The sequence below is a fragment of the Danio rerio genome, chromosome 6, assembly GCF_049306965.1.
Source record: "Danio rerio strain Tuebingen ecotype United States chromosome 6, GRCz12tu, whole genome shotgun sequence".
Classification (NCBI taxonomy): domain Eukaryota; kingdom Metazoa; phylum Chordata; class Actinopteri; order Cypriniformes; family Danionidae; genus Danio; species Danio rerio.
The window spans coordinates 16,047,888-16,074,027 of NC_133181.1; the positions used below are offsets into that span (position 1 = coordinate 16,047,888).

The 26,140-nt window shown below is 36.2% G+C and overlaps 1 protein-coding gene across 1 annotated transcript; it reads right to left on the reverse strand.

Moving 5' to 3' along the window:
• Nucleotides 1–355: 355 nt before the first annotated feature.
• Nucleotides 356–26,140, reverse strand: fhl2b (four and a half LIM domains 2b). The gene is made up of 6 exons (NM_001006028.2): nt 26,075–26,140; nt 21,045–21,219; nt 8,976–9,150; nt 5,332–5,501; nt 4,725–4,911; nt 356–1,367 (listed from the first exon to the last, which is right to left on the reverse strand). The coding sequence occupies exons 2-6, from the start codon at nt 21,198–21,200 to the stop codon at nt 1,216–1,218; spliced, it is 840 nt and encodes a 279-aa protein (NP_001006028.2). The 5' UTR covers nt 21,201–21,219; nt 26,075–26,140; the 3' UTR covers nt 356–1,215.

Below are 26,140 nucleotides of genomic sequence, written 5' to 3' on the forward strand. Positions count from 1 at the left end.
CTGTCGCCTATCCATCCTACAGTGTAAACACAGCACCGACAGAACGCTACCCCAGATAGTCATGCAGTGTGAAAACATCCATAACATGACTACTTTGAAAATCATGCAGTCTGAACTCGGCATAAATAAAAGCTTAAGTTTATTTAACTGATTGTATTTTAATTACATTACTATGTCAATGCTGTAAAAGAAACTTTATAAACTTTAAAATAGTCACATTAACCTTTCACCGGAAGTTTACCATTGGCTGAAAAACACTAGCTGTGCATATAGTAGGCATGGGTCGGTATTAGATTCTGACGGTATGAAAACCTTGGATAAAAATATCACAGTATTACTGTTTAAAAATATATTATTTTTAAATGTCTGGGTAAAAAAGCTAAAAAAAATTTTTTGCTTTAAACACAATGTATTTTATCTTAAGAAACTTTTAAGATATTTTGGGATAGTAAACATGTCAGGCTTAATGAATCTTTGATTTCTGCTGTCTTCTTTACAGTAGTTTCAAAAACAGATTTCATAACAATTTAAGACGGCATCTTTGGATATCTTTTCTGCTGGAGATACTGTTGTCCTTTAAAACTTCAAACAAAACATAAAAAAAAATTAAATCTTACATATACGGTAGGAACAGTATAGCAGAAAACTTTGGCTACAGAACCTTGACTTTTACAAACCGCGATATTCCTTGAAAACATTTATCATCCCATGCCTAGCATATAGCCCATTCATCAACTAGATAAATGTAACCAACTTTAGTCGAAAAATATAATTATTCAGCAAAATATATATGTATAACAAAAAAAATAATACAATTAATCTGAATATTTAAGGCTAGTTCATGAGTAAATGTAGCTAGATTACCTAAAAATTAAAAGTAATTCCTTACTTTACTTTTGGAAAACTCATATAAATACAGTAACTATTACTTTGTAACTAATTACACCCAACACTGGGCACAAGCAACTAGTAAATAGGCAATAACACTTCCAAATAAAACAGTAAATATGCTTTATGTCTTCAGAAAATGCATGTTTCTTTTAGTTGACGATTTTAAACAAGACACGATTTTAATACGAGGCCTTGGCATGCACAGGCCCCTTTAAAGTGACTTATCTAAATGGGACTTTTGTTAGACTAATACATCAGCTTTGATAGAATTTGTAACTTTGTTAAAAAATAAAATGTTAGGAATTGCAGTGCCGCGCTGTCTGCTCAGATGTCTTTTCCACATTCGGGACACAGAATATCATCTCTCTCTGTCAGGAATCCACGGCCCACCAGAGACACTGAGCACTTCTTGCAGTTGAAGCAGTCGTTGTGCCACTGCCTCTCTTCAAAAGAGATGTATTTGCTTCCTCCCAGACCTGGAAAGCATATGAAGGCAGCAAATTTTAAAGACGATGACTCGCGCTCTGTGCAGCCTTAACTGCAGCTCGTGCTGTTATTGAACAGAGATGAAAGTCACTTCATAACCATAGCAGCCGTTTGTCGACTGAACTAAATTTATTTTTGATGTCTTGGTCACACTGTTTGAAGGGCCGGAACAAAGTGCCTCGGGGGCTGGATTCGGCCCGTGGGCCGCCAATTGAGTAGCCCAGATGTAGAGAAATATGTCAGAATGGGTTTCATAGCGCAGTGCTTTCCTTGTCCAGTGTGAAAGCTGCTTCCCACCACACAGTGCTAAAAGGAGAATAACTGCATTTCCAGCTTTTATTTCCCTCTTTTAGGCAAAACCTTGCAATTTATATAAAATAGCAATTTCTACTGATCATTCTCGGTGGCTCAATCAGGTGCAAATCACTTGAAACCTTGATCTCACAGCTGCACAGACCCTGGTGTAGAACAACATTATTAGCGGAATATGTCAGTCACTGTCTTTGAGACATTTTAGCTTACACTTTCTTTTTTTTTAAGTGAAAGAAAGTGGACACCAGTGGTGGAAAGGGTACTGAAAAATCATACTTAAGTAAAAGTACCATTACTTGCCTAATATTATAGTACCAGTAAAAGTATTTGGTGTAAATATTACTCAAAGTATGAGTAAAAAGCCCTTTCAAAGTACTCAAGAGTAGTGAGTATTACGCTGTAAAAAGCTGATGCATTTACATGTAATTTTAGGATGTGTGTGAACGTAACATTCTGTAGTGTATTTAGTTATTTCTGAGCAAGCACACAACATCATATGACATTAAAATTAGATTAGATTTAGGTTGTGATGTCAGTTGACCAAAATTCTATGTCTAGCTAGCTTCTAAGGACAATGTTATTTTAATGTCCAAAAATGACATTGATATTTGGTTGATTTTAGGTTGTGAGAGAGAAAGTGACCAAAATCCAACGTCAAGCCGAAATTTTAACCCAATGCCATTTTGACATCAAAAGCTGACATTTATTCGTCAGGTCTGGAAACCAAAACCTAACATCTGATAGACGTCATAGTGGTAACGCCCACACAACGTCAAGCTGTAACATCATTAGACTTTCATATGTGGTTGATTTTAGGTTGGACATTGGACATTGACATCGGCCTGACGTTGAGTTTGACATTAACCCAATTTTCTTTTCCAAACAAAAATCTCCATGATGGTGTAAAGTTGACGCACAACGTCAATCTAAAGTCATGTTGACTTGGGAGGGTGGGGGGGTGTTTTAGGTTGGAGACAGGAGATAGACCAAAACGGGAGATGGGTCTGAAATACGGGAGACTCCCGGGAAAAAACAGGAGTGTTGGCAGGTATGCTTACATCTGGCCCACATACCGCATGGAATGATGGCACTTGGGCAGTCTTTTCCCATTTGCCAGAGCTGGGCCACAATTAAGCCATAGCAATATCACATATCAGCCAGAATTGAACCAAATGAACCAGAACTGACCCTATTCTGGGCGACAATTCGCTTTTATTCGGGCCCACACCAGACACTTACATCTGGACATCATACTGAATGGCTCTAGGGCAGTCCGCTCCTATTTGTCAGATCTGGGCCACAAATAAGTCAAAGCAATACCACATACACTATTAGCCAGAATTCCACCAAATGAACTAGAACTGACCCTATTCTGGGCCACACTTTGCTTTTATTGTGGCCCAGATCTGGCCTACACCTTACACTTGCTGGGTGTGGCAAAGTACAAAAATCCCAGCATGCATTGCAGTATGAATACATTATATAGCTTATTGATGCTCCAGTTTTTATCATTCGATTTTGATTCTGCCATTTACGTTGACGTTGTTAATTTTGTCACTTTTATTCTTCTGTTTGTGACTTCTTTTGCTATTGTCACCGTTGTTGAGGTTCATTCGCTGATTATTGATGTATCTTTGAGCAGAAGTTGAACCATAGAATTTCTTTAGCTTAAAAACCTTCATATAGCTATAAACCTTGGTTAACATCAGTGTTTTATAATATTTCATTACAGGTTGTTATTCACTTAATTTTTACAGTTTTTTATATATATAAAATAAATAAAATAAATTTTATTGCCCAAAAGAAAATTTATATTAAGAGGTTTAGGGTTATGAGCCCAACTAAAGCTAACATTTTTCTCCATGATGGTGACTTTAGTCTAAGGGGTTCACATATGTTTTAAGATAACATCTTCTCTGGGCCACTATATGCTAACGGCTCCATTAGCCAGAGTTTACAGTGCTGAATATTTGCCAAACTGGCCCACATATGTTTTAAAATAACTGGGCCACATTTGCCAGATTTTCTCTGGGCCACAGCCTCAGTAGACAGAGTTTACTGTGCCAAATATTTGCCAAAGTGGCACACATATGTCTTAAGATAACTGGGCCACATTTGCACTTACACGTGTGAGCCACTTTAGGTTTAGACCCAGATTACCCTTAAATGACTATGCCACATTTTTGCCAACTGTGGCCCACATTTGTCCTCCATGATTTGGCCAGAATTTACCATTTTCCAGATGGGCCACATTAGGCTCACATTCAGATTGCATTTTGCCATAAGTGCCAAATCTTTGACTTAAATGGCCCATATATGAATTTCAATCTTTGGCCCCCCTTTCCCATTGTACAGATGGGCCACTTCAGGCTCGCATTCATTTTGTCTGGGCCGAAGGAATATCACTAGTGCCGCATAACTGCCTAAAGTGGCCCTCATTTGTACAGTATGCTCTCTGGGACATCATCCATCTTTGCTGTTGTTGTTGTTGTTGATAGATAACCAGGTCTACCCTTTTTAGCAGTACTTCATTTACAACATACTCAAAAGCATAGTTCCCCAAAAATAAAATAATTTACTCAAAATTCATTTGTTTCAAACATAATTTGAGTATGTTCAACACAAAAACACAGGTGTGCTTGAACCACTGACCAATTCATAGTGATTTTTCCTACTTTGGATGTCAATGCCTCATGATTTCCAACATTCTACAATATATATATATATATATATATATATATATATATATATATATATATATATATATATATATATATATATATATATATATATATATATATATATATATATATTTTTTTTTTTTTTGTGTTAAAAAAAATTAATAAAGGTTTAAAATCACTTAAGGGTTAGTAATTTGAGGTCAACTATCCCTTTAACAATACAGAAGAGAACTTCTGTTTCAAAAAAAGTAAATTGTGCTTATTCTTCATAGGCTTGCATTTGGTGCTTATAAGCACTTTCAACAATAAGGACGCACAAAAATAAGGAGATGTAAAAGTTTTGGTTGTTCATACCGCTGATCGGGGTGGTGCAGGCAGCACACTTCTTGGCATACAGATTGCAGAAGCAGTTGAGGCAATAGGGAAAGTCATCACGAGAGGTGAAGCGCTGGCCAGACAGCTGCTGCTTACAGCCAGTACACAGGAAGCAGTCTTTATGCCAGGGCTGGTCGTGATAGGTCACGCCCCCGGTGGTGATTGGCTGAGAGTGAACAAATTTAAATTTTATTTGTCACAATACACATTATATGCAGTAAAATGCTTATACAACCACCAGTGACCTTCAAAAAAGGTTATATTATTATCATAAATATATTATCATTAAGTTTATAAATTATGGAGTATAAATACAAACAAAATTCTGGAATATATAATTATAAGTTATAGCTATATAACAAAATAAATATAAAAAAAACTTAGCTTTACAAACAAACGTAGAGAACATAGAAGTGTTTTTAATAAAGTGCCTAGTGCATAGAGAGAAAGCACATCCGACAGGTGGTTTGTCAAGCCCACTCACCTACATGAAGCACACTCAGAACTACACAATATTTGATTGAGGTTTGATGTCATTTATTACTTTTTACATATTTAACGTGTCAAGTTGTGTTCCAGCTGTTACCTTCTTGCATTGCACACACTGCAGAGCAAACTGCTTCTCGTAGCACGGCACACAGTAGTTACTGTTGTCCTTAGGAATGAAGCTCTTGGTTCCAATGGGCTGCTGACAGCGCTGGCAGGTAAAGCAGGTCTCATGCCAGCTGTTCCCCTTATGCTCCATCTTCCTGGAGCCTGAGAGAAACAGAGGAAAATGCAGACAGACAAATAAATTACTTGTCTGGATAATAGCCAGGATGTACAGTACATAGCCTGTGCATCTAAGGGTTCACACAAAAAAGTATCATCTTTTGCAATTTAATCATAATGTATTCAAGTTCTTATGAGGAGTACAAAATGGTGTAGCTATAAAAAATGTGCATGGGTGTGTTCGCTTTTTAGATTTGTATTTAATTTATGAAGGTGCTAAAAATGTAATTGTTAAATATATATATATATATATATATATATATATATATATATATATATATATATATATATATACATATATATATATATATATATATATATATATATATATATATATATATATATATATATATATATATATATATATATATTTTTTTTTTTTTTTTTTTATTAGTATATTTCTGTGTTCGGTTGTTAAGGCAACTTGTAAATAATAATAACAATAATAATCCGTTCGGACATGTCTGCAAACATCCAAACCAGAAAGTCTTTACTGTAGTTGATGTGCTGTTTGAATGTGCATTGATCAATGTCATATGTAAATGAAATCTTATTAAACCTTCTTCATATGTGTCCATAGACCACAAAAAAAGTCATAAATGTATTTTTTTACCCCCAGGGGTCTAAGGGTGTTTTGTGGCCATGGAAAAGTTTTGACATGCACTGACATTTGTGTTATCTTTAGTATCTTAAAAACATATTATTGGCTAAATTGTGATAACACTGTAAACAGAACAAGCTAGGCTACAATAATATCTAAGCAGCATGTTTGTATGTGTTTTTGGGAGAGAAACGTTTATGCGTGGTTAGCGAAAAACAAAAATTTTGGAGTCACTGAAACAAGGCCATGAAACACATAGAGACCATTTGTTCACAAGACTTTTGAGAACTGGATCTTGTAGCCTAGTTTTCTGAGGCCGTACTCACACTATGTACAGTTGCCTCGAACCAGGCCAAAGCACGCTTGTCCCCCCTCCCGTCTCCCCCGACGGCCTGCACTCACACTACAATCGGGCCTGGGCACGCTTACGTCATCGATGATGCGCTGTTCAGTGAGCGTTCTCGCTCAGCACAGAGGAGATTTCTCTAGTTATATCGTTTCAGTCGTTTGATATGCAGTGTCATGCAGTCAAATATTTCGCCAAACAGTCCTTAGGGATGCGGTGACACGCAGTCAGATATTTCGCCGAACAGATCCGCTACTTTTGGCGCTCATAAACAGTCATAAAGCCCTCGTGCTGCAGGAATGAGGTTTGCTGAAGGTGCGCAGCTGTTGTGCAGTGAGGGGTTTGCGTATTTAATAAACTACGGCAGTTTGCGTTCATTGAACAGTAAGATTGATTAATAAATCCATATGAAACAGCCCCTTAAAAGTCACGTCTCGCTTTCAGTTTCAGGCTTTGTCGCGTTTTGCACTCACACTACAAGCATACCGCGCTAAAGCCCAAGTGAACCACGCTCAGGCCCACCTCTTCCAACCGGGCCAGGACCAGCCAAGAGAACCGTGCTTGAACCCGATTCAGCGCACTCACACTTCTCAAACGAGCCGGGAAACGGGCCTGGGCAAGGTACGGATGGCATAGTGTGAGTAGGCCCTGAGTCACTTTTTGAGTGAAAATGGTCTATGCGAGAAAGCGTGAACTATCATCACTGATGCAGTGATTAATTCTTGAAAAGACAAAGACCTGCATAATGAGCTGCATGAAGAGCCATCAGACAGGTACAGTATGTGACTAAGAGGGAAAAGTTTCAAGAAAGAAAATGAGAAAGAAATAAGGTTTTTTTTATTTGCAGTTTGTTTAAAATATATTTAACTATCACACAAAATAACTTGCGATTTATACACAGAATTTAATAACGTAAGGTTTTGTGTTTCAGGGTGACGGGGAGATTGCGTCTCTTTAGAGGACTTAAATTTAACTATTTCGTCATATGAATTATTTTTTTTATTTTAACTTTTAAAAATGTCAAAATTTTGGTGAAAATCTTCCTAGTTTCGTAGAAAATATGCATATTAGTGTTTCAAAAACAAACCATGAGATGTGATTGTTTTTTGTTGTTGTTTTTTTAATAATAATAATTTGTTATTTTATTTTTGGTAAATTTTTATTTAAGTTTATAGTATCCTTTTAAATCAAAGTTTGGTGCCCAAATTTGGTCCTGGAGAACAAGTTTTCTGCAGAGTGTAGCTTAATCTTACGTTTCAAGCAACTAGTAAGAGCTTGATTAGCCAGCCCAGTTGTGTCTGATTGAAGATTAAACTAAACTATACAGAACACCAGTGCTGCATCTCAATTCACATAAGCTGCGTCTCAAATGGCACAAATACACTATGCACTCATCCACTATGTACATATGCACTTACACACTCAACAGCATATTATATGTATGTAGTGTCATCTCAAATGGAGCACTAATGTTTTTTACTGAGCGGAAATTCAAACAGTTTTGACGGTTGCCAAATCAGTGAAATAAATGACCAAACTATCAAATAATACCGGCCATCAGTGTAACCGCAGTCACCATCGGGAGGCGCTATAATCACTCTTGTAAGAGAATTTTGCTTTTACTATCCAAAATAAATAAAGTTATCCAACATGTGTGCCCGAAAGCTCGGCCCCTTCCGCTACACGAGCAAACCTGTGGTCGTTGAGCAACAAAGCTAATGCGAATCCGCCTCTATTATGAAGTAAATTTCACGCATGAATGAAACAAGTAAACTTAAAATGCTCACGCGTCTAATAGGGTATATGCCGAGCTAGTGCTGTTCCCATGCTCATACACTTCCGGTGACCTGTAATTGTGAACTTTTTTCCATTTTATACGGTTCCTTATACAGCATCGATGTTATAATGTCATTAAAATACATTCAGTTAAATAAACTTTAGCATTTATTTGGTTGCTCAAGCGTAAAACGAGACAAAAAGCTGTTTACTCGCACGCGCCCGTCAGAATCGGCAGGCTAACGCAGGAGCTCCATTGAATATACTGGGGTAAAATAAATGCTCATATTATAAAGATATGGCGGGGGAAATGTAATTTAATGCAGTGCTTCCTATACAGTCTGAGATCCACTTTAAATCGGACATCACTCAGCTAGTGGAGATCGCTGATTTTTAAAGAAAACAGACCTTAAATGCACCGGATTTTGCATTGGCATTCAATTCGCCGGAAGCACTTAACCCAGGTTACTGGCAAATTAAAAGTCCTATTAGCATGCTTCGGCATATACCCCACAGTCCTGAATGTCAGTCCTCATGAAATTCAGCTATGTGATTGTAATCAGTGGTAAACTGGAACTGGTGTGTTTGAAGTGCATGATGGAGTATGTAGTCCGGTTCAGTAGCGGAAGTGTAGAGTTCCCTCTAGAGTGTCTGGTGGGCGCTTAACTTGGTGACTGTGACAAGGTCGAAATAAGATAATGTGTGAGAATCAGGCCAAGCAAATGTGTTCACTCACCTGGCATGATTGTCTTCTTGCATTCGAAACATTTAGAGGAATACTCATTGGAGTAGCACTCGGTACACAGTAGCTGCTCGTCCTTGGTAGAAAATGGCTTGTCCACAAGAGAACGGTGACATTTGAAGCAGTGGAAGCAGTCGTCGTGCCAGTGCCGGTCTTTATAAGACAGATCCTGAGTAGAGAAACGCATAAAGGTAAAGACTTTGAACCTACATTCTGTCACACCTGCATTAAACCGAATGTGCTTTGCCTCAGTGGCCTTTTTCAGCTTTTGAACATCTAATTAGGGAAAGCGAGAGGGTAAAGGGTTCCTCAATGTCAGCTTCACAGCGGGTCACTCGCCAATGAGAGCCGCAGGTGCTGGAGCCCAGTGTGATCTGCCAATTGGAGTGTGTTAGTGAGAGTCGGTACTGAGCCTCAGGAGGAGTGTATGACACCGGTGGTTTAATTATCCACCAATGTTTGAGAGGGAGAGAGTGTGTGTGTGTGTGTGCTCGTTAAATTGCTGGCCCAGGGTGATATGAGGTCATGCTGATGGGCTGCTATGGGGGAGCGACGGGGAACTGGGCCAAGGACGTGGCACACAGATGTGGCAACACCTCAGGCCTGTCCTCCAGACCAGAGATTCAGCCTTCTCATCAGGACTAATGACCATGTAATATGACACTAATGACAGAAGCTCACAGGAGCCTGTAGAGGGAAGAGCAGGACACCACACACTCTTAGGGTGCTTTTGCATGACAACTATAAATTAAAAATGGAAAGGATTTCTTTTACGTTTTTGGGAAGTTTGGGGTATAGATGACAATGTTTTCAAAATGATTACATGGTTCAAGTGATTTAAAATGCTGTGTTAAACATGTCTGGGTAGTAGGTGCTTATTTTATAATGCGCATATGGTCCTGTAGCCCTCTGTTGTAGTAGCTGTCAAGTAATCATGCATGCCAATGAGAAATTTATATTTATGCAGATGATGAAAACTTTTTCCACTCTACAGAATCTTTTGTGCAATGGAAAGTTTTCATAAATATTATGCTCGTTTACCAACAAATAACTTTTATACAATTAATAACACATTCATTTACAGTACGTTCAATTTGTTAACATTAGATAATATAAAACATTCTTATAACATGTTTATAAATCTAATTTAATATTCATTTTAAAATGAAAAACAATTTTTGAATTTAAATAACTAGTATTATTAAATGAAAGTAATCATGAACTAGCAATGAACGGCTTTTTATGAACAAAAACATTTAGAGTATATAATAAATGCTATACCATATGTACTGCTCATTAATATCAGTTAGTAAAGATAGTAAAGCATTTCTGGGTTAGTTTATCTATAAATAAAAACTCAGTCATCATTTAATTTCCAAATCCATAAATGTCCAGTACACTTTGACTACCACTAATTCCTTTAATATCAACTCAAAATTATCTTTATTGTAAATTGCATGCATTTTACATTATTCATTTAATAATTAATTGACATATATTGTTTTGAGTGGTTTAACCAAAGTCTTCATGAGAGAGTCACTTGGTATGATAATATATAGAGCCCCCTAAATTATTAGACCCCCCCTCCCTTTTTTTCCCCCTCCAATTACTGTTTAACGGACAGCAGATTTTTTAAACACATTTCTAAACATAATAGTTTTAATAACTCATCTCTAATAACTGATTTATTTTATCCTTGCCATGATGACAGTAAATAATATTTGACTAGATATTTTTCAAGACACTTCATTACAGCTTAAAGTGACATTTAAAGGCTTAACTAGGTTAATTAGGTTAACTAGGCAGGTTAGGGTAATTAGCAAAGTTACTGTATAGTGATGGTTTGTTCTGTAGACTATCGAGAGAAAAAAAATAGCTTAAAGGGGCTAATAATATTCATGACATTGATGAATACTGTAAAAATTTCCTTGCACTGTAAAGCATAATTTGGGAAATATTAAAAAAAGAAAAAAAATTAAAAGGTGGGCTAATAATTCTAACTTCACCTGAATAAATTGCTGTATAGAAGTGTCGTGAAAAATATGTTTTATAATATTATGTACTGTCATCATGCCAGAGATAACATAAATCAGTTATTAAAATGTTTTCTCTGTTAAACAGAAATTGGGGGAAAAATAAACAGGGGGGCTAATAATTAGGACTTCAACTATATATATATATATATATATATATATATATATATATATATATATATATATATATATATATATATATATATATATATATATATTAGGGATGCACAATATATCGGCGCCCATATCGTTATCGGCCGATAAACGCTATTTTTAAGATTATCGTTATCGATCCGATGTCTAAATTAGGCCGATATATTTAAGCCGATAAATTACGTAATTGTACAGACCTGCGTACCGCGCTCGCAAGGCCGGAACTTGTTCAGACTTGTCCAGTGCACTATGGAGCTCTCCTTTATTCCTTTAAAGTCTGTCCTTTCTTCACGTGGCATTGCTGTGCGTTAATAACTCAGTAAGTAACCACTTTCCTTATCATTGTAGATGTGCTTGATTGAGAGTCATTGTGTATTTTGCTTAAAATCGCCTCAGGAAAAATATTACATGTGTAAACCTTTCCTGCTATGTCTCTTTGTTGTGTTAAGAGATATCAGGGGAGATTCACTTATTACTCCAGGGCCGAATAATATTAGTTTCAGGGTGAACTCTTTTCGTTGCACCTGGTGAATGAAAGAGGACACATGTACCTTGGTCCAAAATATTTAGTACTTTCCGTGTGGTACAACAAGTAAGTCACCAAAGAGGAAACATCACAGAAAATGGTGTCATTGCTTAAAAAACGCTCCTCTTTTCTCTCTCCCTCTCCCTCTGTCTCACACACACCCCAAACCGCAGCCCAGTCCAGTTGAAGGACCCGCACATTTTACAACATCTATAAACATAACGGTTGTTTGTAGTCTGATTATTTGTTATTATCAACGCGTTGCTTGTCATGTGTTGTTGATGTAAGATGTATTCAGTTTGATCGGAATATTCATATTGATTATAACGAGGGCGAGCTGTCACCGCACACACACTGTAGCACGGGGGAGAGGCGAGAGGTGAATCCAGTCAAAGGGGCTCTTAACTAGCTGCTCATTCTGTCTTTATATTCTGCTCTGTGTTTGTCATAAAGTCAGCTCAATGCAGGTTTTGTATCAAAATCTGACTCTGATGGCAACTCTGCCTCTACAGTTGAGTAAAACTCTCAGCGGTTTATCATAAACTTTTCATCGATCATTTTCCCACGATTGACGGCAAGAACGAGCGCAGAAGCAGAGTGTCTGATTGACAAGCAGCAGCTACATGTGATACGTCAAAACGCCAAATAGGAGGAATCTGTGCCGCATTTTCTAAACGTACTAAAACGTACTATCTGTATTTAGCTGTTGGCTTGTACGGTGGCTCTAAACTGTCAAAACACCTCTGATAAAGGCTTTTTCAGACATGACATATTTGTACATGAGTACATCCCTGTAACATGTTTTATTCATGACCATTTGAGCTGGTTTCAGTCCTTAGCTCTTTCATTTTCATCTTATTTAAATATATTTATCTTGCTTGTTAATTAAATACCATTTTGTTGTTTGAACTATTATTTTTATGCAACAATCAACTTGCATGTTAATTTGCTATAAAGAAAAGGAAATATTTTTTTGCATGCTGATTTATGTGAAATCGTGAATATAGGTCTATAATTTAAAATATTTATGATTATCGGCCTATACATATCGGCTATCGGCCTCCAAGTCTGAAGAATTATCGGTTATCGGTATCAGCCAAAAAATCCATATCGGTGCATCCCTAATATATATATATATATATATATATATATATATATATATATATATATATATATATATATATATATATATATATATATATATATATATATATATATATATTTTTTTTTTTTTTTTTTTTTTCACACATATAAACACTTGTGGAGTTTTGGTTGCACTGTCTTTTAATGAATAGACAAAAATTTTAATAAAGAGTGATTCCAGTTGACCATGGAACACAATATACCATACACAAATGTCAATGTTTTGAAATTGAGAAATCACCAGAAAGATGAATTAATAAGCTTTACATTAATGTTATTTGTCTAGATAAGACAATATTTCTTTGTATTTGAAAATCTAGAAGCTAAGGGTTAAAAACACAAAATACTGAGAAAATAGCCTTTAAAGTTATCTTTATGTAGTGCTTAGCAAAGAATTTCTAATCAAAAATAATTTCTGATATATTTACGGTAATAAATTTACTAAATATCTTTATGGAACATGATCTTTACAAGAAAAATCAACAATCACTGTCTATTGCCAAAAATAAACCCACACAACATAAGTTTGTAACGATGCAGAGGATTGTAAATGATGACAGATTTTTTTTTTTCATTTTTCCATCGAAGGTTAACTGTAACTGTAATATGTTTGTATTCATAACTCAGGGTTCAAAAGTGATGCTTATCTTAATAGTTTCAAAGCATTTGTCAAGCTTAATGTAAATGTCTAATAAGCTGATTATATAAATTATCATAAATTATGTAACCATTACAAACACTGGGCGTCATGGTGGCGCAGTGGGTAGCATGATCATCTCACAGCAAAAAGGTCGCTGGCTGGGTCAGTTGGCATTTCTGTGGAGTTTGTGTGTTTTCCCCGTGGTAGCACGGGTTTCCTCCGGGTGCTCCGGTTTCTCTCACAGTCCAAAAACATTTGGCATAGGTGAATTGGGTAAGCTAAATTGGCTGTAGTGTATATGTGTGAATGAGAGTAATTAAGTAATGTAAGTAAAAATATATCATTTATTTTACTTTATTTCTGGTGAGTTAATAATTAAGCAGTTTTAGCATTTTAACATTACATTTTGTATACATTTGATCTTGTTTGACATGTTAGAACATGGAAAGTAACTAAAATAAATGTCTTTCATGAAACAAATTAATTAAATTTCATGAAACAAATACACCAGTTCATGGACGATAATGAGAGCTGCTCTTTGAAGAGAGAAGTAGATTGTATTTCAGAAATCTAATTAGACTAAATTAAACAAATTAACTGTTTAAATTTTTTCCAGTGATGGGTTGCAGCTAGAGGGGCATACGCTGTGTAAAACATGTGCTGGATAAGTTGGTAGTTCATTCTGCTGAGGCGACCCCAGATTAATAAAGGCACTAAGGTGAAAAGAAAATGAATAAATTATAAACACTGTAAAAATTGCCCTGATAGTAAATCAACAAAATTTATGTTACATCTGATTTTGATAAATCCTAATGATTATCGCATTATTTAACTTCTATATTTTAATGTGCTTCTCTGCTTGTAGGAAAAGTTGTTTGTGATGAGCTTTGGTTCATCATATGACTTTCTTATCTCCATATGCTTATGGGTGTGTTTTAGTGTGTGTAACAAAGGTAAAATGTGTAGATGTTAGTACTTTCCAAAAAAAAAAAAAACATTGGTGCGTGACACTATAAATTAATGAAATAGCTTACTGTAGAACTCAAAAAAATTAATTTACGGTTTCTATCATATTTTTTACAGTATAATTCTGTCAACCACATCTGCCAGTTTTTACCCTATATTTTATTGACTTTTTTACTGCAAAGAATGTTTTACTTTGACTTTGAAATGGCAGAAGAGCTGTGTGCTCATTCCTAAGGTGAAAAGGATCTAGTAGTCCCACAAAAGCTCATCTGGTGACTTTGTTCAGTTTTAGATTCACCCCATGGGCAGTGATTTCCTGCTGGGTTGAGTCCAGAGTGCATGGACTGGCATTCACACTGCTCTGCTTTAGATCTTTCAGCTTTCAGAGGGCTCCAAATCATTGTGTGCACTGTTACTAATTAAACACGGTCAAACAGTCAGCGTCAAGACCGTCTTGCTGTGAATATTGAGCTCTGAGTATAACACGTATAGTCTAATGTGTGAGTAATGTAAATGTGCATATTAATCTTGCTGTATAAGTACACGCCTTTTAAAACAGAAGTGCTCTTAATTGTTTTGAATGTTCATTTGTTGTGTACTTCAAATCTGCACCTGCAAATAATATTGCTCCAATATGTTATTTCTTCAGTTATGTTGGATCTAGAAGATCTTGTGAAGAACACTGGCTGTAAACCAACCAATCAGTATTCACGCTGGTTTGAAACATGATTAAATTTGCATTTTGGGCTGAACTTGCTCTTAAAGAGATAGTTCCCCTAAAACTGAACATTTTGCCATTAATTATTCACTCTTCACTTGTCACAAACCTATTTGCCTGTATGTTTTTTGTTGAACACTATAGAAGATATTTTGAAGAAAGCTGGAAAACCTGTAACCATCGACCTCCATAGTTTTAGATTTTTCTACTATGGATGTCAATGGTTACAGGTTTTCAGCTTTCTTCAAAATGTATTCAGAAAGAAGAAAGAAGCTCAGAAAGGTTTTAACAGCTTGAAGATGACCAAAGATCTTTTAAGCCTAGTAAATGACTGTTTCATATAATTTATAAACATTCATAGCTAATAAAAATGACTTTGTAATAATGTCAAATTTAAAGTTGTGTAGGGGCGAAGCAGTGGCGCAGTAGGTAGTTCTGTCGCCTCACAGCAAGAAGCTTGCTGGGTCGCTGGTTCGAGCCTCGGCTCAATTGGCGTTTCTGTGTAGTTTGCATGTTCTCCCTGCGTTCGCGTGGGTTTCCTCCGGGTGCTCCGGTTTCCCCCACAGTCCAAAGACATGCTGTCATGATAACCAGCGATCGTACTCCATAAGATCACTGGATTTCACTCTCAATAACCATGGACTACAAATCCACCATTTCTGGACTACATTTTCATACATGCACTCCGCTCACACTAGAGATCTGCGCGGGACTAAATTTTGAATCCCGCTCCCGCCCCGCACCCGCCAGGTTTTAGCCGGAACCCGACTGCTCCCGCTTATATTAAGCACTTGATGTCCCGCTGCCCGACCCGCTCCGTTTTCTATCCGCCGCGCCCGATCCCGCTAAAGAGCGGGGGGAGAACAAAACCGAAAATCACCCAGTTATACAGTCCAGACAGCCTATAACAAGCTGTCTGTATAAACACACATGCACAGCACCAAGCACACACACAAAGACTAAGCTTTCTCTCTCTCATTCGCGCGCGTGCGCCCTCTAACACACACTCATAAGCACCAAGCACAAACAGGCAAAGCTCTCGCACGCGCACACACACACACATATCTCTCATTCGCGCGTGCACATACATACACACACACACACACACACAAACTGCAACAAACAAGCTAAACACAGCATCGCGCTATTTCATTTACACACATACATACGCGTGCTCACTCGGGAGTCGGGAGCAATATTGCTAGACAGTCCGCTCCCGTCCCAATTTAAACCCGTTACCGACCGCTCCCGTGATTTATTCGAAAATTTATACCCGCGCCGTAGAAATCTGGTCGGGTCCCGCAGTGCCCGCGGGACAGCCGCGGAAATGCAGACCTCTAGCTCACACTCACACATGCTTCCTCATCTAGACTGATTACACTCACACCACCTGAGGATTGTCAGAGACTGATTGCACACACTATTTAAGCAACACACGCACTCACTCCCATTGCCGAGTCTTGTTAACTGTATAGTAACACTACAACACGTTTTCCTTGTCTTGTTTCTCTGTGCTTTGACCTCAGCCTTGTTTACCTTTTGTCTTCGTCTGCCGCCTGCCTTCTGACCTCTTGCCTGTTATTTGAAAACGATTCTGGACTGTCTCCATAAACCTGTTTGCACCTGTATTGACCATTGCTTGCCTGACCACTGATTAAACCTGCACGTGGATCCACACTTCAGTTGTTTGTGTCATTCCCCGTGTAACACATGCGGTACAGGTGAGTTGGGTAGGCTAAATTGTCCGTATGAGTGTGTGCATGTGGATGTTTCCCAGAGATGGGTTGCAGCTGGAAGGGCATCCGCTGCATAAAAACTTGCTGGATAAGTTGGCGGTTCATTCCGCTGTGGCGACCCCGGGTTAATAAAGGGACTAAGCCGACAAGATAATGAATGAATAAAAGTTATGTAAGTTTGACATCCAGTGGTTAAACTAGGTATTGCATTCCTGGATCAAAAAATTGCAAGTGCAGGTTGCCAGATTGAGGACAAATATTAGCGATTCTGACAATCGAGCCTAAACGCTGATTTAAATTGTGCTCCTTATAAAACGTACATATAATAATGTTTAAGAGGTTTATTATATATTAATTAGATTATAAACCTTACCATTTTGTTAGTGAGTGCACTATTCTGTGCTTCTGAATGCCTGTATTTAAATTCCTGTCTTGTTTCGTCTGGTGCAAACAGCCTAATTGCTTATTGCTGCAAATTTCGCCACATAGCGTGTTGTTAGGACACATGGTTACAATGTAACCTGCTCACCTAATGTTTACGTTCGTAATATTTATATTATTTTCTAATTAATAACCACATGTGGAACTCTGAATCTGCATCTCTGAGTAAATAAATTAAATATGTGGTTTTCCAACAAGACAACCCGAGGTGAAGAAAAATAGTTAGCTTAAGTGGCAGTGGGCGGGTTAAAAGAACAAAACAAAGACAGTGTTCAGGACATTTTTAAAGCAGAATTCTGACTTAAACACTGTTTTACAAACAAACAAGAATGTTCACTTGGCATCTTCCTTAAATATCTGCAAACATATCATGATATGTTTATGTTTTAGAAGAGTCAAAAACGTACATACAGCAACTTTAAGTAAACTTAATTTCATGTATACTATTATACTAAAGCATATGTAATGTATTATAATTTTAACCATAATGTGTTGTTCAATATTAGATATTAAGTTACTGTATTTTAGATGTACTAAATTGCAACTTCTTTTTAGGTTTATACAAGTACATTTTTAGTTTAGTAATTTATAAAATATCAGTTACTAAAATAAACAGGTTCCAAATAATAATAATAATAACATAGCGTTTTTTACAGTCTAATATTAAAATGTATGTCCAGCTTTCTTCAAAACTTCTTCTCTTTGTTTATCAGAACAAATGAAGGGTGAGTAAATGATAAACTATTCCTTTAAGTGAGTAAAAATTTGGCATAAAGTTGCTGCAGACTTGATGATGTATTTCCAACTGAAATAAAATAATGAGTAGGGGTTGGGTTTTATTCCTGTGCTCCTCCTCTTGTCTTTCACTCATAGCGAACTAACAGTTGAAAGGGCGTGGCTAATCATCAGAGAAGGATTTCCATTCCAGAGGAGAAGCAAATGGTTGGATTTTGATTAAAGATTACCTAAACAAACAGTTTGTTTTAGTTAGTGGACTAACTTGAACTGATTGATTGTTAACTTTAAGACCAACAATGTGCACTAGCAAAATAAACATGGCAAAGTCTAATTTCATGCAGACCTTAAGCTATTTGGGGGCTGTGAACTAGGTGGCTCAGTGGTTAGCACTGGCGACCTCTGATGAATAAAGGGACTTAGCCGAAGGAAAATGAATGAATAAATTAATAATTTATTTGCTAGTCAAAATGCATTTAAATGCATCATGTCTCACGCAATTAAGTGTCTGAGGGGTCTTAAAGGGGTCTTAAAGAGTATTAAAAGTTAATAAATCAATGTAGAGAAATTTATGGGCTGACAGATGTATTTAGAGTTGTATTTTAGGGTTTTATATCAATATTAGCATAAATAAGAGAGTTTTTGAAGTTTATTGACATCCCTTCACTCCATAAAAAGTGTTGTAAGAGCTTATTGATATGACACAATGCATAAATGTGCATTAAACACTTATACTTGATAATTTAGTAAACAGGCCTTAAGCCTCAACAAATTTTACTTGGCATGTTTTGAAATGCAAGTAATTGTACTCTGATTGTTTAGCTGGAAGCATTTGTGTTACAACTAGTCTAAAATGTAGGGTCAGTAAACTGAGGGTAAATTTTAGATGTGGATTTTATAGCTAAAATTCCACAAAACAAACTTAATAACTTAATAACAATCTTTGGTAAATTACCCTTTAATTGTGAATTACTGAGGTGACTCTACAATTTACCTTATAACAACATATAAGCATAAGGCATTTGTATATTTCTATTACATATTGTTATTACGCAATGCACTTATGTAATTCTTGTTACAAATGTGTCATTTTTTTGTGTTGTTACAAAAGTCATGTTACACATTTGAACTTACACATACTATTCAGTGTACTTTTACATGTGATCAGCATTACACAAGTAAATACTATGTACCAATGTGTACATACACTGTAGTTACATATTACTTACTCATATAGTTACCGTGTAAGTTCATAGGTATAAGCATCACAATTTAAAGTGGGACAGATTTTTATTCAGTATATGAATAATGTTTTTGTTTCTTGCATCATTTTTTAGTAAATTTACTGTAAGTTAAAATCTTGCCAGTGTTTCCGGTTCAAACCTAAAGTGGTTATAAGGTCTTAAAATGTATGGAAAGAGGCTTAAAAAAGGTGTGGAATTTCACTCTCTGATTCCTGTATATACTCTAAAACAATACATTTGTTTCACACTAAGGTTGGGTTGATAGACAATGCCATCATCCATTGCCGATGGCCGACAGACATCACGATGCTGAGCCGGCATCGCGATCTTCCGCCCTGCCCCCATCGCAGCAGTAACCCATTCGCGAAAACGCCCAGTTTATACAAATATGTCTTACAATGACTTTCCTAATCAACCTAACCCAGTTAAGCATTTCAATGACACTTTAAGCTAAATAGTATCTTTAAAAAATATCCAGAAAAATAGTATGTGCTATCATCATGGCAAAGATAAAAAATTCAGTTATTAAAAATTAGTTATTAAAACTATTTTGTTTAGAAATGTGTTGAAAATAATAATTTTGACTTAAACTGTATACATTAATCCATAAATATTTGGACATTGACACAATTCTAACATTTTTGCTCTATACACCAACACAATGGATTTGAAATGAAACAAACAAGATTTGCTTTAAGTGAAAAAACAAAGTAAAAAAAAAAAACTATCAGAGATATAGCAAAAACATTAGGCATGGCCAGAACAACTGTTTGGAACAATCCTAAAAGAAAGAACGCACCAGTGAGCTCAGCAGCTCCAAAAGACCCAGAAGACCACAGAAACAACTGTGGTGGATAACCAAAAAAATCTTTCCCTGGTGAATTAAACACCCTTCACAACAGTTGGCTAGATCAAGAACACTCTCCAGGAGGTAGGTGTATGTTTGTCAGAGGTAGCAATCAAGGGAAGACTACACCAGAGTGAATACAGAGGGATCACCACCAGATGTAAACCATTGGTGAGCCTTAAAAGCAGGAAAGCCAGATTAGAGTTCTAAAAAAGCCTTCACAACGCTGGAACAACATCCTATGGGCAGATGAGATCATGATTAAAGATGGTGCTTCACAGTGTAGATGGAGAATGACCAAAAGCGTACTGCAAAAAACAAAAAAAAAAAACAAAGTGGTTTTGAAGGGAAAGAAGTGGAATGTTATGCAATGGCCAAACCAATCACCTGACCTGAATCCGATTGAGCATGCATTTCACTTGCTGAAGATAAAAATGGAGGGAAAATGCCCCAAGAACAAGCAGAAGCTGAAGACAGCTGCAGTAAAGGCATGACAGAGCACTACCAGGGATGAAACTCAGCATCTGGTGATGTATATGCTTTCCAGACGTCAGGCTGTAATTGACTACAAAGGGTTTGCAACCAATTATTAAAAAGTTAAAGTTTGATTTATGATTATTATTCTGTCCAATTACTTTTGGTCCCTTAACAAGTGGGAGGCACATATGTAAACTGTTGTAATTCCTACACCGTTCAATAAATACCATCATATTAAAGCTGACAGTCTGCAGTTAAAGCACATCTTGTTCATTTAATTTCAAATCGATTGAAATGTTGGTGTATAGAGCCAAACATGTTAGAATAGTGTTGATGTCCAAATATTTATGGACTTAACTGTATATTCATGTTTAGCAAAGCAGAAAATGTGAAGTTGAACATACTCTGCTGTTGCAGCCAATGGGCTTTTTGCACTCCTCGCAGGTATTGGAGTAGAGGCTTTCATAGCACTTCACGCAGTATGGATTTTCATCCCGCAGGACGTACTTCTTCCCGAACAGAGACTCCTTGCAGTAGTGGCAGTCATAGCGCTCCGCCATCTCCGGTTTTAAACAATCCCTGAAAGATAAACAAGTTTTAAATAGTGCAGACAGGTTGAAAGGGTCATTGAAAATGCCATTGAGAGAACGGCTTAGATGAAACTTAACTAGTAGGCCTATAATACCGGTTCTTAACATCTGCTAGGTAAAGGCTAACTATATGACGCAAACTTTCTAAAGCAAGAGTGGAAGAGTGCCAGTGTATTAGTCTCAGCTGTTGTGTCTCCCCTCAGTAAAGCCCTGCTAATATTCCTGCGTTATCCCTCAGAACTGTGTCCAGACTAGCATTTGTGGACACAATGCTTATATACACACTCTGATCTACACACCAACCTTGAGGCTTTTTTTCAGACAGTGTCACATTAAAACTCATCTTAAAGGGTCACTTCAAGTATGGTAATTTGGTTAACTGACTATATCACAAATAGACCACAGTATTTTGGACAGTAACTGTGTGTCGCAAGTTGTAATGAGTACCACTGGTGTTCCTCAAGGAACAGTTTTAGCTCCATATTTACTTGCATTCTATTCATCAGATTTTCAATAGAGCTCCAAAAATTGTCATCTACAGAAGTTTTCTGATGACTCTGCAGTTGTCGCTTATATAAAGACTCATGACGAGAGTGAGTATACCGTAGGCTGCTTTTAAAAAGTTTTGCTGACCAGTGTGAAACAAATTTTTTAAATTAAATACCAATAAGACCAAATAAATAAAATTTAGAAGGCATCCACAACAAGCGGTGCCTGTGATTAGAGTCAGCAATTGAGATTTCTTCATCATATAGGTAGCTGGGTCTGAATAACAAGCTAAATTGGTCTGTAAATTCAATTTGGTGTATAAGAAGGGTCAGTGTCACATTTCTTTATGAAGACGACTGAGGTTTGGTGTGTGTCAGACATTGTTAAAGACTTTTACTGTTAAAGACTCTGTGGTGTCTTCTGTGATCCTGTACGCTGTAACCTGCAGTGGAAGGGAACTGTTGGAGAAGGAGAAAAACTAATTAAATAAGCTTATGTGGTGTGTACTACCCACTATAGAAGAGATTGCACATGTGATGATGGACAAATTTGTCAGTATGATAAACCTCGATAATCATCCCCTTTTTCATTTAGTCCAAGCGTGTGCAAACTCTTTTAGAGCAAGATTAATTTAACCCTGGTGTTACAGAGAAAGATACAGGAAGTCGTTTTTACCAACGGTGATCAGATTATATAACCAAAATCATACTAGACAAATTATGCTGAATTGTAATAGTATTAGATATGGACAAGAGTCTACTCGTTGTTTGAAACTAAGGTGTGCAGTATGTAATTTTATTATTGTTTTTATATTTACGTAACTTATTTTTTCAACATTTAGTATGGAGAGCTTTGCTGTGAGCTGTGACATGAATTTCCCTTTGGGATTAGTGAAGTCTAACAAAACAAGAACAAACAAACAAACTAAATTTAGTAAAAGCGCTCTGCGTTTCTTAGCTATCCAGTGTTCAATGGCAGGTCTGTAGCCAGCCTGTTGAAAAGAGTGGTTCTTTTTCTAATTTCTATTTTTTTTTTTTAAACTGAAATTGTAGCTTTTGTTCATTAAGCAAATAACAGCCTGGCCAGGACATTCATTTAGAATTTGCCCATTTGAATAAGCAAATAAATAAACAATAGTAATGTAAAGCTTCACAATTTCTCTAGATTTTTGTCTTGTTAAAAAAGTTGAATTGAAAATTCATGGATAACAATAACCTGATTATACTAAAAGTCACACCTTTTATTGATAATATTTTGTTTCATGAATAAGGTCCAAGATTTATAATAAAAGTTACTTGTAAAATGTTTTCTCTATTTTACAACAATACAGTAGGTCAGTATAGTAAAAGATGACTTCACTTTCGTCAGATTGTATGTTTTCTTGCACAGATGTTATAAAAAATATTTGCATTGGCCAAAACTGATTGGCTGAAATCATGACAGCCAACAGAGGATTCTGCTTGGTCTTAAAGCCTTCTTTGATGGGTTATTTTCACAATTTATGAAGGAATAGCAGTCAAAATGTGACAATTGAGCTCAAGTATGGGACAAATTCTGGACCCTGGGTGCGGGCCTGAATGGCTAATGTTTGCACTAAGATAGGATTTTCATTTTGGAAATAGTTTAGTTTAACAAGTACATGATTCTTCAGATATGAGAACTGAAAAGAAAATCTGGGGCCAGCATCAACAATATGGATGTCTTTTAAAATGAATAAATAAATAAAAATAGTGTTTGTCCATATTTTGCTCAACTTTGTGTTGAAAAAGTCCAGAATTTACACAATACACACACACACACACACACACACACACACACACACACACACACACACACACACACGCACACAAAACTTATTCTTATAACAAAATATAAAAATATTCTTATAAAAATATTTTCAAACCTGAATATATCTTGCACCTACTTGTCTTAATTTGAGTATAGTAATCATAATTTTTACTCCAAGCAATTAAGTTTTTTTAATTCCTCTTCCCCCAGTAGCAGTTGATGGCTAGTAGATTGGATATTTCTTTAGAGTAGGGGTACAATCATTTTAAGTTATATATTATATAAATTATTTAAATATATATGCTAAATATGAAATGCCAAATGTGAAATGTCAGAAGTGTATGCTGCAAATGAAATTTCCCTACAGGGACAAAAAAAGTTAACTAACTTACTAATGTGTATTTTACTGAATAGACCCACACAATCTGGATCATGATGGTAAACCGAATGAAAAAACAAGCATGACAATACATTAGTTTCAAAAACACTCCTTGGCTAAAGTGTTTTGTGGTTACATTTAAGGGAAATGTAGAAAAATAAGTTTTCAAAACTTTCCAAAACAGCTCAAAACCAACTGTTTGAGTGTGAAACATGATGTATATGATGTTTTGAAGCCAAAATTGACACTGACACTGAAATTTGATTAAGCACACAACCCTAGTATAAGTTTTGGTTTGTATATTGGAGAACCAGCAACCTTCTAATATCTAACCTCAAGCTATAGCCATCAAACCACATTAAAGTGAGATTTTAATTTAAGACAGAAGGTCCGAGAATCATGCCTTATTGACAGTCTCTCTTTGACACCTGCAAATGATTAAATTTGGTGATTCAATTTCAAATGGTTTCCACCTGGAGTAAATGCAGTTTTAATTTGGATCCCTTTACCACTTCTGTAACTTGGTGAACAGCTGTTATAAAGCTGCTCTATTCAGGAAACATCCTCACAGTGTGTTCATCCGATATGTTGATGTCAATTACACATAAAAAAAAGAGTCAAAAATGCTAATCAATTTGATATCAATTAGCTACATTGATTTTAAAAAGACATCAAATTGATATCAAACATCAGCATTAAGAAACATTTCAAAAATTGTATTACAGGACAGGACGACCAGCCTGATCTGGCGAGAAAACGTACGTTTTTTTTGTTTTGTCACTTTATTGGCTAATTCGTACAAATTCGTACGAGTTCAGACGTATGAAAATGTCTGATTATAGAAAGAAGGCATGGCACACAACCCCACCCCTAAACCCAACCATCATTGGGTGATGAGCAAATCATACAAAATTGTACAATTAGATTTGTATGAATTGAAATGTTATTTATTTATTTATTTATTTTTGACGAAAAGATGTCTATTTGATGTCTTTTTGACATCAATATAGTTTAAATAAATTGTAGGGATGAAAAATAAGTCAATTTGTAATTTAAGCTTTCATATGAATGAATTTTTGGTGGTCAAAAGCACATCAATGTGTGAATGTCAAATCGACTGGGATTTTTAATGTTTTTAATGTCAATGTTAAACTTGATGTCATTTTGATATCAAGGTGTCGCTCTTGTATCAATGTTACAGTAAATACAAGGCCAATTTGAACATTGTTATATGTCATCATCACTATGACCCTCGAAATAACTCAACAACAGATACACACAGTCACCTAAATCGGCACTGTGAACACTTGTTACATCTCCCTGTTGTTTTTGAGTGGATTCTTTGATCTCAGTCTGGCACCAACACTGGCACCATATCAAGAGAACTCTCTGTAGTTCCAGCTGTCTCCTGCATGTCTCTTACTATCAGTAAAGAGCCATTTCCCTCCCCTAATTTCAATCAAACACACATATACATACACAGTGCCTGAGATTGGGTTAAATAAGACTGACACAGGCAAGAGCTTAGCTGAAGACTCAGGAGAGTCATGTGAACTACTTCTGAAACTTAATGAAGCCCCAAACAAATCCAATCCTTTCCAAATAGACCACAAGTGACACATGGAAACGTGCAGCTAATTAAAGACTACAAGAGAAGCTTTCAGCCATAACTGGATAATGGACTGACAGGTGGTTGTAAAGAAGCCAAAAAAGGACGTTTCTTACAAATGTAATCTCAAAACGAAAATGTACTTGTACTAAATGTGTTTTACAAAACCCTGGGATGTCCACAATTGCATTTAAGCAACAGTGATCATGTTGATATTTTTTAAATACAGGCTATTTTCAGCTCCTTACTCTGAAGCAATTGTTCATTCTTACATTCATTTTAATTGATCAAATATGGTTGAGTCATTGAAATTAATATATATTGTATAAAAGTAAACCATCTGTACATTTATATATAGAATATTCTTTTTAAATAAAAACCTGAAACAATTTTTTTTGGAATACACAGGATATAAAACTGACAGAACAGAGACTATGTGAAATGGCTTCCTATGCACTTAAATACAATGTACAGAAAAGAACATGATAGAGAACCATTGAGAAGAGAAGAGAAGAGAAGAGAAGAGAAGAGAAGAGAAGAGAAGAGAAGAGGTTATAATTGTTGCGATGCTTAACTTGCCTGTCCCGTGGAGAGGAGAGGAGTGGTGTGATGTGATGTGCTATGCGTCTTTAGTTCTTGAGAGAT